The sequence below is a fragment of the Nycticebus coucang genome, chromosome 17, assembly GCF_027406575.1.
Source record: "Nycticebus coucang isolate mNycCou1 chromosome 17, mNycCou1.pri, whole genome shotgun sequence".
Taxonomy (NCBI): domain Eukaryota; kingdom Metazoa; phylum Chordata; class Mammalia; order Primates; family Lorisidae; genus Nycticebus; species Nycticebus coucang.
Genome location: NC_069796.1, coordinates 26693154 through 26711593, shown reverse-complemented (window position 1 = coordinate 26711593; position 18440 = coordinate 26693154). Strand labels below are relative to the sequence as shown.

Below are 18440 nucleotides of genomic sequence, written 5' to 3'. Positions count from 1 at the left end.
TTCTTGATCGGTGACTTCACTGTGGAGAATGTGCTTGCCACTTTCAAAGTTTAGATACATGAGGACCTGATTTTATTTTTTAAATTTTGACACCAAGTGGTCTCGGGCTGCAGTCTTCCATAGTTCCAGACTCATAGGTTGCTAAGGTTGGCTTCCATCTGTTCAGACTTTTGCTAGCCCTGCATTGAATGTATGGAAGGACAAAAGGGACCCAAAAGTAAGCACACTCTCTGTTTTTCCTTGAAGTTGGGAATAATTGAGAATACAGGCAGGCACACGCCTGAATTACAGTTTACTGTGATTATTGCCTTAAAAGGGAGGTAAGCAAAGAGCTGGGAGGGCACAAAGGAAGGGGCAGTTAGTGGCCCTGGAGACAGCTGGGAGAGACCCCATGGAGGGACTGGTCAGTTTGGTCATGTATAAAAGAAATAAGAACTTTTCCACAAGGAAGATGGAGAAAAGCATTCCCACGAAGCAAGTGGCCTGTCATCCTCTTGAAAATCCTAAATGAATTTGGCAAACCTGGAAGAAACAGTTTGATGCGTGTAGAATTAGTGAATCTGACTTTTTTTTTTTTTTAAGATACAGGGTTTTATTTATTTATTTATTTATTTGCAGTTTGGGCCAGGGCCAGGCTTGAACCTGCCACCCCCAGTATATGGGGCTGGCGCCCTACTCCTTAAGCCACAGGTGCCGCCCTGACTTTTTTTTTTTAAAGAAAGGGAATCTTGTACTAAAACATACCAAACTGAATTATGTGTATTGTGAAAGAATTACAAACTCTGCTGTAAGACTAGGATAGTAGGTATTTGAACTAATAAAATGAATCTAGAAACAGGCCTGGCTATAAATGGGAATGTGAGATATAATAAAGGCAGTATTTTAGAACAGCAAAGAGAAAATGATCTGAGTAATGAATATCACTGCTAACTTTTAGAAATAAAACACATACGAAGTTATGTCTCTACATTAAAATAATTTTCATGTGGAATGTGTAATTTTTTGTTACTTTGTAATTACTAAAAGACTTTCAAAGCAGGCACCAAAGCCTAAAATACACATAAACTGAAAAAATATTTTCATGTTAGCATTTCTTAATCTTTACAACATTTACGTTAATTAGAAAGGAAGGTTAAAATTCTCATTGCATGCAAGTGCAATGTACTTAAACAGGATTTTACAAAGTAGGAATGTCAATGGAAGATTATGATAGAAAAAGATGCCCATACTCTCTAAAATGAAAAACAAATTAAAACAAGGTCCTTTTTTTTTTTATCACATTGGTAAAGTCTAAATGATCAATTTTCCCAATTGTAGCGAAGGTATACAGAAATGACTACTCTCTTATGCTGGTGCAGGAAAGGCAACTGAGGCGTTTTAGGAAGGAGGATGATCAGAAGCCTTGAAAGGGCCATAAACTTCGACTAGTTTTACTTCTGAGAGATTATCATTTCCTTCTAAGTGGTACAATTGAACTGCATATTGTTCATGGTAGTTGCAAAAAGTTGGACGAACCGAATTTTAGCCATAAGAAGTGGACTGGAGGGGTGGAGCCTTTGGCTTAGTGAGTAGGGCGCCGGCCCCATATGCCGAGAGTGGCGGGTTCAAACCCAGCCCCAGCCAAACTGCAACAAAAAAATAGCCGGGCGTTGTGGTGGGCGCCTGTAGTCCCGGCTGCTCCGGAGGCTGAGGCAAGAGAATCGTGTAAGCCCAAGAGTTAGAGGTTGCTGTGAGCCGTGTGACGCCATGGCACTCTACCCGAGGGCGGTACAGTGAGACGAAGTGGACTGGAGAAATGTGATACTTCTCTATATTGAAAAAATGCATCACTCTATTAAGTTGAACATTGACACGGCATGTCTGTGACAGGCACCTGGGAGACACACCTGCTTCCCCACTTTCAACTTCTATGACCTCGGGCAAGTTATTGCACCTGTCTATGTTCAGTTTTCTCAGTTGTAAAAGAAAACAATCTTATCTTGTTTGTCTTATTGGGAAAAATTAAATAAATTCTTAGGTGTAAAGCACTAGAGCAACACCAGACGCAGTCAGTACGGTAATATATGTTTGGGCTTTCGTTATATCATTATTAAGAGAAAACAAATGTAAAAATTAACCTACAATTTAGGTTTGTTTGAAAGTTTCCATATGTAAAAAATGTTAATAACATCTATCAATAAATTGGTGATACTCAGGATGATTATAAGTGATTTTTGGTTACTTATTTATGCTTCTGTGAAACTTCAGAATTCTTATAGTAATGATGTGCTAAAAAACAGTGAATTATTTTATTTTAAAAACTAATGCAGATAATTCTTCCAAATTACAATGCTGGAGTTATGTGACTTATATATGAAATCAGTGTAGTTTAGCATTTGTAATTTTTCTCTTTACAGCTGAGTTCCATGGCCTTTGTAGCAGTGGAGTGGGTATCACTGTGGATGGAAGAGGTAACTTTATTCAGTTCTGAATGTCATATAATAATTACATGACATAGTTATATGGCTTTGTAATTATAATGTTAATATGATTACACATAATACTAAAATACACTAGTATAAAATAATAAAGTAAATTATCTTCTAGGACAATGGTTATACACTAGATGATATTAAATATGGAGATGTTTTTCATCTTCAATAAATTTGTATGTTAAATGTGCACTGATAGAAGTGTCAACAAACAACATCCATGATTTTATAGATAGCATTGCCTAAGAAGAGACTAGTAGAGCTAGTATTGAGGTTAAAAGGGGGGAGGGAGTCACTTCTATCACTTTTGGTTACCTTTGAACTATTCCCTCAAATTAAGTTTGAGTTTGCAAACATAACTGTCAGAAAATATTAAATAATAGTGCAGATAGGATTAGAAAATTAAAAAAACTGTTGGGCGGCGCCTGTGGCTCAGTGAGTAGGGCGTCGGCCCCATATGCCAAGGGTGGCGGGTTCAAACCCAGCCCCGGCCAAACCGCAACCAAAAAAAAAAAAAAAATAGCCGGGCGTTGTGGCGGGCGCCTGTAGTCCCAGCTACTCGGGAGGCTGAGGCAAGAGAATCGCTTCAGCCCAGGAGTTGGAGGTTGCTGTGAGCCGTGTGACGCCACGGCACTCTACCCGAGGGCGGTACAGTGAGACTCTGTCTCTACAAAAAAAAAAAAAAAGAAAAAGAAAATTAAAAAAACTGTCTTTAAGAGATATTTGAAATGGATCTAGTTCAGGTTATGCTGCCCTAAAATTATTTAAGATGACTCATGCCTGAGAATAATAAAATGTTTCTATCTAACAAAATAAGATTCATTGAAGTTTTCTTATTTCAAACTTAGTATTATGAGTAACAAAATTCCACATAGAGTCTTGAACATTTACATACCTCCTAGGTCTGACAAGTTTTCAAACCAATTCTAGACCAAGTGCTACGTACCTCATTGCTGAATCATTACGGTCACTTTTGAAGTATTTCCTTTGGATGCCAGCTCCTAATCCACTTTTCAAAGCAATTTTGTAACACTTTTTCTGAAATGACCATCAGAACTGTCATCTGACAATTAAGTTAGCAAACTCACCACTGTATGCTTATGTTGGCAGCACTGTGCAAACAACTTGGTAAGGTTTCATAACCTTGGTATATTAGTGTCTCTTAGTTGTGCTCATGTTGACATGTGGTGGTGTCTTGCTGAATGGAGCTCATTATTGTTGTGTGTTTTTGTGTGCCGTATGACGACTCTGATGGTCATTCCAGACAGAGTTCCAAATTTGCTCTGAAGGGTTGTAAAGATTCTAGATGCTGGCATTGGTGCATAGCTCCCCAAAGGGCATACTTCAAAGGTGACCAGACGTGATAGTCAGCAATGAGATAGGTAGCACTTTTTCCTAGGATGAGTTTGCAAACTTAATTGTCAGGCCTTATATGTGTTTATAATTTTCATGGTTTTTTTGGGGGGGCGGGGCAGGGTTTGAACCTGCCACCTCCAGCAAATGGGGCTGGCACCCTACTCCTTTGAGCCACAGGCACCGCCCTAATTTTCATGTTATTTTATTTTTTAATATGCGAACAGATTCATCTGTATTTTAAGTAAAATTGTAAGGTGCTATTAATCTTCACTTTAAACATATATTCTTCTACTTTTGTGTTTTAGAAGGTGTTAAGCTAAATTATAGATTAGTTGTAAGTAAGGTTGAATATTTACAATGAATATTTGAAGCCAGAGTAAAGAGTATACTTTGACAAGGATGGTGTTCCAAAGTATAAAATGAAAGACATTTCTGGAATATTTAAAAAGTTTTTTTTAAATTCTTGAAAAATAATACCATCAAAATTCAAGCATAGTAGCACAGCCCCTATTGAAAACAGTGCAGAGACTTCTCACAATAAATAAATAAATAAATAAGCTATTCAATGCAACAGTCCCAAATACTGGGTATCTATCTACCCAAAACAAAAGAAATCAACATATCAGAGGAATACTTACACTTGCATGTTGATTGCAGCACTATTCACAGTAGCAAAGATGCAGAATTAACCTAAGTATTCATCACTGGATAAATGAACAAAGAAATTGTGGCATAGATACACAATAGAACAATGTGCAGCCATAAGCAAAGAATGAAATCGTGTCATACGCAGCAACATGGATGGAACTGGTGGTCCTTATGTGAAGTGAGCCTTGCACAAAAAGACAGTAGGGCATGATCTCACATGGAGGAGCTAAAAATTTGATCCCACAGAGGCAGAGAGTGGAAAGATATTAACAGAGACTGGGAAGAGTGAGTAAAGGAAGGGAACATGATGAAGAGAAGAGGGTTAAAGGATGGAAACATACGGTAAGGTAGAAGGAATAAATTCGGTATTTAATAGCAGAGTAGGGTGACCATATTTTACAAAAATGCTTTGTACTTGGGTAATGAACTTCCTAAATACCTGGACCTGATCATACACATAAATGTGTGTATACATATATATATATATAACACATAAATGTGTATATATAACAAAATTTCACCTGTGCCCCATAAATTTGTATAAATTAACAGTAAGCTTTATATGTATAAATTCAGTAAAAAAAAAATTGACCAAAATTTGATTTGGGGACTACACTCTTCTTTTATTCCTTGGCCATGTGACCGCCCCAACAGACCCAACCGCCTGTTAGAAACTACTTGATTATTCACACAAGCAGGCCCACGTACAACTCCACTCACTGCCCATGGGTAACACAGCATAGTAGTCACATTCATGGCTGGTTGTGGAACACCATGTTCTGAAGCATCCACGTTTAAAGTATCCTCTCCATTAATTTCAACTTATCAGCAATGAGAAGCATTTACTAAGTATCATATTACTTAGTTGACTGGAAAAAAATAAAAAAGACAATAAAATAGAAATATTTGGTGCCTCCAGGGACTGTAAAATTATATAGGCCACCTTAATAAATCTCTGTCTTTTAATTAGTTTTAATACCTATCAAGTTGGATTTTCCTTTGGATTTTGAGCCAACAGCCTATAAATTCTCTTTATTAATATTATCATAAATACAGGCATGTTACATGTTTTAATTCTTTGAATTTCTTCCAGCTCCTTTCATTTTTCTTTTGATTTATTGGTGACATGTCCTATATCTCTCAGTTTTACTCCTTTACTCCTTATTTTTGTTTCCTTTTCTTTTTCTGAAAGGCAGGCAAATTGTGGTTTTGCAGACTTAAATGATTTATATGTTGAATAAGCTTTATTAGACCCACCTTTATCAACAAACAATAAAATGCCTGGGATCATTTAAACTTTCAACATTTAATGCAGATATCAATGAGTGTGCCTTGGATCCCGATATATGTGCCAATGGAATTTGTGAAAACTTACGTGGTAGTTACCGCTGTAATTGCAACAGTGGCTATGAACCAGATGCCTCTGGAAGAAACTGTGTCGGTAAGTCATTTTGTACATGTATACAAGAGCCTTTCATATAGCTCAGTCCTATGAATTAGAGAAGTAAAAATACAAGTAAATGACTAATTGATATGAAATCAATGACTATTGATATAAAAAATACCAGAATCGAACAGGTTTTGTAGCCTAGTAAACTTCTCAGTGGTACTACTTAATATTAAAATATTGTTTTCCCAAATGAATGAACACATACTCTATTATTAGCCTATTGTTTTCCTGTATATATCCTAATCCTCTAATTTTTCACTAAGAAGTAGGCTTCCAAAATTAATAGAGCAGTATGGATAACAGTAAGTCAAGAAAATCAAGTGGTACACGTTGCAATAAGTTTGACTTATATTGAGAAACCACCAGTTACTACAATATAACTGAGACAAAAATGTAATGTTTACTTTTTTAAGTTATAAGAGAATATTTGAAAAACGCAAGTAGGTAATTTAAGGAAGGGGAAGAGCATGAGAAGGCTTGACAATGTTTTGTTGTGTTCTATTAGTTCATATATTCAGGAATTTGAGAACTATCTATGTCTTTCCATAGAATGCTTGAATCTGTTTTTATAAAATGAATTGTATTGAATCCATCATTATGCACAATAATTTAATTCAACTGATTGTTGATGACTTTACAACCCAGTGTTGTGATTATGGTTAGAAAGAGGTACATTTCTCTGTGTTCCTGGTAATGGCTTTCATTCTTGAACATAATCATGGGATCTTGAGCTGGAGAAATACATACAGATGGATAGATAAAGCTTTATTGGCATGATGTGCTTACAATAAAATAGGTTTTGAGACCTGCAGGAAAGGGCACCAACCAAAGATGACTGAGCATTTCTAAAAGTATGCAAACCATCTAGCTTTTATTTACCAGGAGCAAAGTCACTTCCAGATTAGCTTCCAAGTACAGTTGGGGCCAGGGGTACCCTAACTGAAACAGGAAGATTCAGTGAGCATTCACACACCGAGCAAGGGCCACCCACATAACTACGGAGCACTTTAAAGTAGGCATATATGTGATTTTGAAAAAAAATTTAAACTAGATTTTAAAAAGAAAAAGCCAATTTCAGTAAGAGTGTTTTAGTTTGGTAGGGCTGCCAAACTAAATACCCAAAACTAGGTCACTTAAAACAATAGAAATTTAGTGTCTCATCGTCCAGGAGGCCAGATGTCCAACATCAAGGTGTGATGAGGACCCTGCTTTCTGGGGGGTGCAGGGGAGAATTTTCCCTTCCGCCTTCCAGCTCCTGGTGTTGGCCTGAGTTTGTCTGTGCCTTACTTCAGCTGCGTGGCCTCGTCTCCTGGTGTCTTCCCATTTTCTCTCTGTGTGTGTCTGGCTCTACACCCCAATTTCTACTTTTTAAAATATGCACAGCGATTACAACCTACTGTAATGACCTCATTATAACTTAATTACTTCTACAAAAATTCTGTTTCCAAATGAGGTCACATGCTGAGATGGGGGGCAGGGGTTGGGACTTCCGCATTCTGTTTTTGAGGAGCACAGTTCAGTATACAGCATGGAAAAATTGGTAAGAAAATTGTAATGCAGTCACAATTTGTGTGCCTGGTGTACAATCATAGGAAAAGTTAGGGCAATCCTTAAAATATCTTGTTAATTTTTAAAATAACATGAAATCAGAATTAGAGCAGAAACCTAACATCTAAAGGGAAAAAGATCAGCCAAAGGCAATGTTATTAGTGGTGATAGTATTATAGATGTTTTTCTGATACCTGTCTTCCAAATGTTCACACTGCCAGTATATTGTGTAACAAGGGACAGTTGTTATTTGTGAGACTGAAAAAACATCACGTTAAACTAAAGGAACTCTTCACCGCAATCTAGAGTTTGTGTTTCTTTCTGTCTTTAGCTACATTTTTGAGAATGTGAATGTCATTTACATGAGAGTATAGGTATGAAGATTAATGTCAACGTGCCCCTTACATCAGGGCTTAGATCAGTGGTTCTTGACCTGTGGGTCGCGACCCACAGGAGCTGTATTATACATCGTTAATTTTCCATTTATTATCTCAGAAACAACTGGTGGGAAAAGACCAGTGATTACTTTTTGTGTAACTGCTGTTTAACACATTCATTTTTAGAATTTTAATTAGGAAAAAAGTGGGAAAAAATGCCGTCACTTTTTTATGCATAAGCAAGACTTTAATCTCAAGGCAAATGAGTTTAATCTTTACATATATTTCATCAGTGCTTGAAAACATTAAGTTTTACAAAGGAAACAAACAAAAAAAAGAAGTGTATCTAATATGTACATATCAGACCTTTGCAGAACAAAAGGAAATGGAAAAGAACACGTTGGGAACATGCCCTTTCCAGAAAACACATGCTTTCCAGGGTCTTCCAAACACCTTAAAAGGAGGTGCCAGCGTAAGAATGTCCCATGTGAATAAAACTAGACATTTTGCGTAGGATGAAGGAGTGGGCTGTAATACAAGGAGAGAGGATGTCTTGAATTGTTCTCATACATAGAAATAAGTACAGCGATGGCCCCTCAGATAGCGTGGCCGGATCACTGCACATTATTCACATGCAACAAAATACCACAGATGGCCCATAAATGTGTAAAATATGATATACCAACAGAAAGAAAGAAATGAAGGAGACCAAGTCAGAGAGAAGGGTGAGGGGGCAAATGTAACCAAATTAAGCGCCTCGGTCACTGTGATCCATGTCTAACGTGTGTAAACCCTCTCTCCCAACGGTTTCTCCCAGACATTGATGAGTGCTTGGTAAACAGGCTGCTTTGCGATAACGGGCTGTGCCGGAACACACCGGGCAGTTACAGCTGCACCTGCCCGCCCGGGTACGTGTTCAGGACCGAGACAGAGACCTGCGAAGGTGAGAGTCATCTTCCTTGCCTTAATTGTGAATCGGAAGTTCCCAGAGGTGTATAAACAGTGTCAATCACAGTGATGAAGTGTTGCAGTAGAAAGAATTCTGTTTTAATATTTACTGTGTAATCACTTTGAGCTGATCTGCCGGTCTTAGCATGCACCTAACCCACATTACAAACACCATCAGTTTTGTTCCACTCCGATAAAATATCAACAAACATTTGGAATAAACTTTTTGAAGTGGGAAAAAATGGAGGGAGCTGTATTTTGCTTGCTGAAATATAGTGTCAGGATTTTGTTTACTTCTCTTCTTTTCTAACCCATCCTGACACATCAACCTGGGAGCCTGAATGGTAAGGCAAGGGAAGTATTTAGGCATTTGATTTATGAAATGAGTGATATGACTCAGAGGTTGGTTCAGAAAATATGTAGGGCCTATATAGTCTAAGAAAATTTTCCCTTCCATTAGATGATTTTAAAGTTGTCATTTGGGCAATATTGATCAGAAGCCAGTGTTTAAAAACTTCTAAAAAAACAGCCAGGCAGAATGCCTCACACCTATAACCCTAGCAGGTGGATTGGTTGAACTCAGTCTGAGCAAGAGGGAGACCCCCATCGCTACCAAAAATAGAAAAAATTAACCAGGCGTTGTGACAGGTGCCTGTAGTCCCAGCTACTCTGGAGGCTGAGGCAAGAGGATTGCTTGAGCTCAGGAGTTTGAGGTTGCTATGAGCTATTACACCATGGCACTCTACCCAGGGTAATGGAGTGAGACGCTATCTCAAAAAAAAAAAAAAAGGCAAATTTCTTCCTTTTCATGTAACCAAATTTTTTGCAGTAGAAGTTACATGAATGAGTTGTTAGAGAAGTCCTTATTTTCAGTGAGCTCCTGGCTAAGCAGTGTGTGCGTTCAGTCACGTCGTTGTACACTCAGGGAAGTACGGCACGTATCAGAATAATCTGCTGTGTGACTACCAGTTATTGTCCCTGTTGGAAGTCTCACTGTGTGGACGTACAGAGGCTTCCCTCCCAGTCTCAAATCCAGTTACTACTTCCAAATAGAAACTTTTAATAAGAGGTTTCATCTTTAATTATTGTGGAAGAGCCCTTTCTGTATCTGTTAGAGTATCAGTTTTTTAGTGATTCCACAGCCAAGAAAACTGCAGTAGTGATACTAGGCAAAAAGATGCTGACAGTCTCCCCTCATCTCCCTGTTAATTTCAAAGCATTCTTGTGAACAGAAGCAAGTTAGGACTGTTGAACACAAGATGCCAGAACACAAATGGCTCTGCTAAAGTCAAGGACATGCAGTGCTGAGTTTGGGTTGAAGCGGAGGGACCACTGAAAAACAGCGATTAACCTGAAGACAAGAAATCAAAAACAAACAGAAAGGAAGAATACCTTGGCAGGAAATCTTTTTCTAAACTTAGTTGTAGTCAACTGTTTGCCCCACTGTCCGACATATTTGCAGGAACTCCTCAAAGACAAGTTCATTCTATTCTCACTTAAAAGAATTGACAATTCTCTGTAAGCAAGTGGGAAGTTTGGAATATCTTTCTATAGGTTTTGAGAACTCTTTTAAACCAGCTCAGGCTTCCCAAAGGCTACAGAGTCTTCTACATCCCACTCCTATTTCTTACACCTGTTGTTCTTCAAAATTGTTCTAAAAAACGTACTTTGTGAAAAGGTCCTGTAGCCGTATTTCCTCCATAATTTTTTTGGAAGGGTAGGAGAAGAAGGCATTTCAGAATTTCGAACTACCCTTTATCCATTTTTTTTCTATTGTCTGTTGGAGAGTAAACACCTGTTAAATCTCAGGAAACTTTGAAAGTGAGGGCAGCTTAGGCTACTATCTCAATTTAACTAGGAAGCTGATGATAATTAGGACTTGTTTCCTTGTCCGTGAAGATGATATCCTTTGCTCTTACTGTGAGGGAAAGGGAATGGGTCATGTCAGATTCTGTTTGCTCCGTATACTGAATCATCAGTGATAATTTATAGCATAATTTCTCCATTTTAACAGTAAGATGGAATAGGAAGGTACTGAGAGCTGGAATACCAGAGAAGTAGAGTCAGAGAATCACCTACTTACACAAGACGAGTGGGAGCTGGTGGTGTTTAATAATACGTGGTTAGGTGATTACGTCAACATTAAGATACATTAGTACCAAATCCAGCTGCCGTTGAGTGTCAGAGTTATTGTCACCTATTTTGTTCAAAGGGTAGGTGTTCATGATAAATCTAAACATTTTCCTTAATATGAAAATTATTTTATATCTGTCATTTGTAGGGAAAAAGTACATGTTATACAGTATAAGTAAAAAAGAAGTAATAGATATTTGGGCTCTAGCCTTACAGCAGTCAAGAAAATAAAAATGTCCAGGGCAGTGCTTGTGGCTCAAAGGAGTAGGGCGCTGATCTCATATGTCGGAGGTGGCAGGTTCAAACCCAGCCTCAGCCAAAAACTGAAAGAAAAAAATAAAAGAAAGAAGAGAAAAATGTCCAATGTACCCTTTGGGTGGGAATTTACAGTATCTCCTCCTTGCCCTTTTGAATTTAATTTAGTTTTTTTCTCAAGTGAAAAAAAAAAAAAGAAAATTTCTTAAAAAAGGAAATAAAAATGATTTATTATGGGAAACCTAACCAAATAACCATTATTTCTACACTTCTCCACCCATTGTATTATTTGTATTTTATTGAGTACTTTGCAGAAATGACCTGAAGACCACTAACCCCTTTTTTTCTTTGGGTCACTTCTACCACTGCATAAATTTGTCTTTCTGAAGCAGTTTTCTTCATTCTGTTCTTTCTTAACTAATTTCCAAAGACTAGACAGGGAATTATTTGCAGATTCATGGCGGATTTTGGCTTTTTCTGTATATATTTGCTGTATTCACTGATTTTGTCTGTCATTTATGTTTTCAACACACAATTTTAAATATGTAACAAACAGCAGTGATAGCAAAGAGAGTAAAGTTTCTCTGTATTCCAGACCCAAGTTACAAAAACTTCATTTTACTTTTTTTGTTTGAGCTCTGAGAGTCTGTGAAAGTTAAAATTTTTACAGCAAGCGCTGTGGTTTAGATTGTGTTTCCAGTGACATAACTAGTTAAATGTAAACCAGATGTGCTTTGAAGTTTATTTCCAGGAATGTACAGTGAACTGTTTCAATTCCTGGTTCCATGACATTTATAACATAAAAACATTTTATTTAAAGGAAAACTAAATAGTTGATATTTGTAGTTGTCATTTCATGTGTTTAGAGTTTTCAAGTTCATAACTGCTTAATTTAAAATGGGGTATTTTAAAAATATATGATATTGATATTTCTCTTTTGGGGGGCTTCTTACAAGTGAAATTAATAGGAGAATTGGAAAATTACATATGATCTGTCCTCAGATTCGTTATCTGCTTTCTGTCTGGTTATCTAGTTACTTTTTGACATTGTGTTTTTATGAAAGAATTTCAATATTATGGTATAGGTGTTTTCATTAGAAATCTGTGCTATATTTATAAAACCTGTCTCTATATCGTTCTTCTAAGAGGCTTTCTCACCACAACAACATGAAAGCAAAATGCTTCAAACGATTTCTATTTCAAGAATTGAATAAGCACCTGGGAACTTACTTCTTCAGTAATGTTGAAGTAGCCGAGAAGGAGTGTGCTTCTTTTCCACATTGATTTTTAAATGTGCATTGCAAGTGACTTGGAAATCAACTGTGAGCCCTGATCTTTGCAGATAAACTTAGTTTATATTTGACATGAGACATTCAAACATAACCTTTAACATCTTCTAGCTATTTGTTTACATGTTTTCCACAATAAAGTGTTTTGTAATAAACCTTAAAGAAGTATTTGAGGGAAAGAAAAGTATTCTTGGGAAGTCAGAAATACTGGTGAAATGAAATGTCTCAACATGAAATGTCTTGAGTGAGGTACGTTGAGCTGTTTCAGGTAATTAACCAAGTCGAGAAAGTAATCTGTGTGCCATTTCTTTCACCTGAGTGGTTGTTATACTGAAGGTGTCTTTAATATGGTTTCTAGTACTTTGCTGAAGCTTATATTTATTTTTCATTAACTCATGTGTTAAACTATTTAACTTTACAGGCCTGACATTTTCTCTAGTCACCACCTGAGAACGTAGGTATAGTGCAGGCTATTTCACTTGTGACCATCAACAGGAATTGTTTCGACCATGGTATATGATTTGATTTAGGACTCACATCAAATTAATAATTGGAGAGGTCTCTTTAAAGCAATTGCTTAGATTTGATTTTGTTTTTCTAATTTTTATTTTACCAAAATCGGTTGTGTGTAGAAAAACTCAGCAGACCACACATATAAATGTCCAGGAATGTGCTGAAGAGAGGAAGGTGGGTTATGACTAGAAGGGGAATTCTGTACCCAGTATGAAAGTTTCAGTCCTTATTTCCTCATTTGCACTCAAGATTTTGGAATTAAAGCCAGCGATGTGATATTTTCCTTCTAAGACAGACTTTTTTTTAATTTATCAAAGCCTCATGATTGATAAATGACAGAAACAATTAACCCTGGATTAACCCTGGTAAAAACTGTGTTGGACCTGGGAATTGCATCTTACTACAGGGGGAAAACTAATCCCATTTATGTAGAGTTGTAATAACGTATTGAAGCAGCACATTCTGAGCCCTTTCCCGGTAGGCTGATCCTGTAGTCCTGCCGAGCCCCTGGTCCTGTAGATGTGTGTGCTCGCCGTGAAAGGCATCTCTCTATTCCCCATTCACTCTATGCCCCATACATCCATATTAAAATTGCAAGAGCCGAGTTTACCAGACATTCTGGCCTAGCATGGCTTGTTGGAATAATATTTTCCAGAAACACATGGCAGTTCTAACAGAATCTTTTCCTTCTGGATTGTAGATATAAATGAATGCGAAAGCAATCCATGTGTCAATGGGGCCTGCAGGAACAACCTTGGATCTTTCAATTGTGAGTGTTCGCCTGGCAGCAAACTCAGCTCCACAGGACTGATCTGCATTGGTAAGATTCATACGTGGATTGATGTTCAGTTTCACTGCAAAGACACGCAGACACCTCCAGCCTTACAGAATGTGATTACAGGACCCTCATAATCAGGAGTTACTGTTGTTGTGTTCTGTCAACATCAAGGTAGACGTAAATGTAATAGTATAAAGTGAGCAATGGCTTAAATTTTGTTAGATTCTAGAAACCCTTCTTTCGTACAAGCCTGTATATTTTCTGCTGTGAGTTATAAGCACTTCCATACCACACACATATGTATATTCTTTACCCTAAAAATGCCATAGGCATCAGTACAATCAAATGTCTAATCCATACTTTTTACAAATAACTTTCTGTGCTAAACAAAAATGTGATGAAATTTGGATTCGTTTAACAGGACAAGAATTCAAAGCTTTTAACCACATAGAGGAAATTTCTTATTTTTTTTCTTTCTACCATCAATCACAAGGAGGAGAAAAGAATTGGGTTTTGCTTTAGGAAATCTTTTTTGGAGAAAGATTCAGAATTTCTAAACTAACATCTTAATCTTTAATGTCTTAAAACGTTTAGGGTTGGTTCTTAATATTGACATGGGAAGTGTATAAAAGAAGATAGTCTTGTCTGTTGCCCTAAGAAAAAAATTCAGCATGAGAATGGGAAAAGCTGTCCCAGTGATTTTTTCCTGCTTCTAGTGGCCGTGGTTCCATTCACTTGACACATCATTAGCTAATGCCCACCTTTACGGTAAACTAAATATATATTCCAAAATGGGAAGATATTTTATTTTTACATGGTGCCAAATAAATCAACAGTTTTTGTTTGTTATCTAGCCAAAATGAATTTCCAACTTAATATCTGCTAAAGACGATAGTATTTTCAGTATTATGTCTGATGTTAACCATATTGAACTGGACACTAGATGGCTTGTTTGTTACATGAAGAGAAATGACCGAGTTCAAATTATCAATGAAAACTTTTTCTTTGGCGAGGCCAGCTTGTCATTTCCCAATGAGGTCCAGCTGTTGAAATCGGAGCCTTGCTCAGCTCTGCATATTAGTAAATAGACTGCTGTCTGCCTGGGGCATTACTTTTTTTCTTACAGAATTCCAGGTTGGGGGTTTGGGGGGAGGGGTGTGGGTTGGATCCAGTAAGGCAGAAATATTTTTGCTAAGCCACAATTTCCAATTGAGATGGAATCGTTTTATTATACAAAGGAAATGAATTCAGCATTAGGCAATTAATGTCTCCAAAAACTAAATCTGTAGGCCACTTGAGCATCAAAGATATCTTAGTTTTTGTTTCATCATATAGACTTCTATTATTTTGGCCTTTTGTCCCCGTACTTATTAATAAAAGAAGAAAAAAGACTTCATTCACAAGTCATTATGTCATTCTTCCAATTGCCAGCAACTGAACACCACCGTATTTTTCTCAGCCTGTGTGTATGTGTTTTCATTCATTAGGATCAAACTTCAGTGTCCTAGCCGAGAGCTGCTCAGAATGCAATTTACCTAATAATTTTTAAATTTTAGGCATTCTTTCATCTCCTTTGTTATTAAAAAGTTCTAGTTGAAAAAAAGGAAATAATGAATAGTAAAATAATACATTAAAAAATTATAAATGTGTTTGTTTAATAGGAGTGTCAGTGTTAGCCTGCAGCCTTGTCTTACATAGAACCCAGGTCTCTTACTTTTTAACTTTAAAAACTAATTTTAATGAATAAAATTACCATGATGTGATTACTAATTCAAAATTAATTTGGAGTATGCATCAATTAGTTGGTTACTAAGAATATTGAAGGAGTCAGAATCTCCAGACTTCCTAAATATAAATTAGTCTTAAACTATTCTACAAACTGCTTAGGAAGACTATTATACTCTGGTTGATAAGATTAAAAGTAATAGAGCAATACATCTGATTAATCTTTTCTGCCTTACACTGCTCTAGTTAAAGGGTTCTACACAGTCCAGACTAATTTCCCTCATCCTGGGAGTAGGTCTGCCCTCTGTCCTCAACTTCCACAGACATGACACAGGCAAGGGCCCCCCTTCCATCAGATGCAATGGTTTATTCTTGTTCCTTCTCCCAGAATGTTAGCAGCGTCTGGCACAGTTCATGACTCATTCCTTCTCAAAAAGTGTTGTCTTTTAGAAGGTTTGAACATATGTCAAAATGCATCGACCTGTATGCTTTCAATATTTGCAGACGCTTGAAGAACAGTTATACCAAATACACCTATTAAAAAGTTTACTAATAAAAAAATCAAGATCCTAAAATTGCCTATCTCTCAGATTTGTTTGGAGAGTAAAATGAGTGAATTCATGTGATACTTTGATCAAAGAAAACAGCCGTTGCTATGGTATTTTTCTAAAAAAACGAAATATGATAATGCCGTTGAACATGAAAAATTAGAAACTCCGTAGTAGCTCTTTGCTAATGCTGATTGTGTGTTTCGAATGATTAAACATTAAAAAATAAATAAATGCCTTCGAACAGGAAAAAAAAGAAGGAAGTTCTGTGTTTTAGGCTTTGCAGGCAGCACAGCTGCCTCCTCCCCTCAGTTCTCTGCCCTGCGATCTGCAGCCTTTCTAACTTCACCCTCCCCGGCCCTTTGGTCCACAGTCTCCACGGTCAGCCCGTGGGCCTGTCCGCCTCTCTTTCTGCACTCGTCCCTCATGGTCTCTGCACTGACACTCACAGTTACTCCTCCAGCTGCAGCGTCTCCACCTGACTCTAGAGTTGTATTCCCAGCTGTCTGCACAGTTATCTCCATGGCACGTCTAGTTGACATTGCCAATGTAACATGCCTGAAACCGAATTCCTATCTCCTGGCTTGAACCTGTGTCTCCTGTGTGACCCGAAGGTGAGATGAGTCTCCTAGAAACATTTGCATTTTAGCAAATGGAAAATATGTTCTTCTAGTAACCACCGCACCCCCTCCCTCCAACTTTGGCATCATTCTTGATGCCTTTTTCTCAAACTGTGCACAGGATTCATCTGCAAAACCTGTTGATTGTACCTGAGGCTCATCCTATTTCAACCCCTTTGCCCACCCACGCCCATCCAAAGTCACCCTCATTTCTCTTCCTGAGTCTTACTCCAGCCTCTTTCTTGCCTTTTTCTTACTCGTACTTGCTACGCTATCATCTACTCTACAGGAAAGTGAAAGGAGAAGAAAACAGTTTGCCTGAGAAGCCCGAAACATGAAATTTCTTGCAAAGGAGTGAGTCATACCCTGTGTCAAACACTGATAGTGGTCTCAGATGAAGAGCGAGAATAAATTACTGGATTTGGTAGAAGGGAGGTCACTGCCTGTGTGATGCCCGTGCAAGCTGAGAACAGAGGGAAGACCTTCTCCCAAGATGAGGGAAAACAGTCTGGACTCCATAGAACCATTTACCCGCAGGCCCCAGGTGATCCCTCTCAAACTTAAGTCTGTGCATGACATTCCTTGTCCAGGAACCTGTCCATAAAACCTTTGCTGCTCAATTCACTCGGAGCCAAAGTTGGGTCCTTGCCAAAGCCTGTGCTGCCCTTGAGGTCTCACTCCTGCTATGACTTTATCTCCTTGCTCTACCTCCCACACCCTCCACCTGAGCAGCCCTTCCCCCCTCTCACTCCTCCATGTCAGACGTGCACCCATCGGAAGTCCATGTGCTGATCTCCCTGGCTGGAACACTCTTCTCCCAGGTTTCCGGGTTTCTTTGTCTGTCTTGTGACTCTACTCAGATGCCACATAATGGGTCAGGCCTTCTGACCATCCTTGATGATACAGCAGGCTTTCCCCCCTTTACACCCTCAAGCTGCTTCCCCTGCTTTATTTTCTTTAGAGTTTTTAGCTAACACCCAACTATTTATCTACATCTGAATCATGTACGTGGGTGTGCATGTGTGCACACAGCAGTCACTGAGAGAAAACAGGGGTAGAGAGATGGGCATGTCGAGCAATAGATTTGTAACTTTGCAGCGTGGATGCTGCCTTCAATCCCAGCCTGCAGAAGCATGGCGTAACAGAGTGAGGGACCACAGAGGATGCAATCTTGATCCTGTCCCCATACTAGTTGGGAAACCTTGAGCAAATTAGCTTGCTTCTTTGTGCCTCAGTTTTCTTATCCGCAAATTGTACATAACTCAGAGGGTTGTTTTAGAAAGTAACTTGTTCAGGCAGCACCTGTGGCTCAAGGAGTAGGGCGCCGGTCCCATATGCCGGAGGTGGCGGGTTCAAACCCAGCCCCGGCCAAAAAAAAAAAAAAAAAGAAAGAAACTTGTTCATAACTCACAGGTCTGTTTTAATACATAGAAACTCTTTAGACTAGTGCTGTCACTACCTTAATAAATCTCAGCAATTACTACGGTCACTTATCTTAATTAAAATGACAACAGTCAGGTTGAGAAATCGGAAATTAGTCCAGTTAGGGGTGGGGACCCTTTTCATGTGGAAAGGATGCGTTAATTTAGCTATAATCCAATAAGGCTGCATTCAAGAAACTTCTATCAAATGTACTTAAAATCTACCTTGTTCTGCATAAATCTAACAACGGTGTCTTAATAATTGCAAAACATCTAACTACTGTGTCTTAATTTCAAAAAATGAAAAAGTGAAAAAATAACTGCTAATTTTAAGGTTAACTAACCTTTAATGACTTCATC

The 18440-nt window shown here is 38.0% G+C and overlaps 1 protein-coding gene across 1 annotated transcript in view; it reads left to right on the top strand.

Moving 5' to 3' along the window:
• FBN2 (fibrillin 2) overlaps window positions 1–18440 on the top strand; it is a 267961-nt gene that overhangs the window by 169809 nt on the left and 79712 nt on the right. Inside the window, exons 17-20 of the mRNA XM_053567017.1 lie at window positions 2397–2450; window positions 5791–5916; window positions 8668–8793; window positions 13689–13808. Of these exons, the coding sequence (XP_053422992.1) occupies window positions 2397–2450; window positions 5791–5916; window positions 8668–8793; window positions 13689–13808 (426 nt within the window). The remainder of the gene's footprint in view (window positions 1–2396; window positions 2451–5790; window positions 5917–8667; window positions 8794–13688; window positions 13809–18440) is intronic.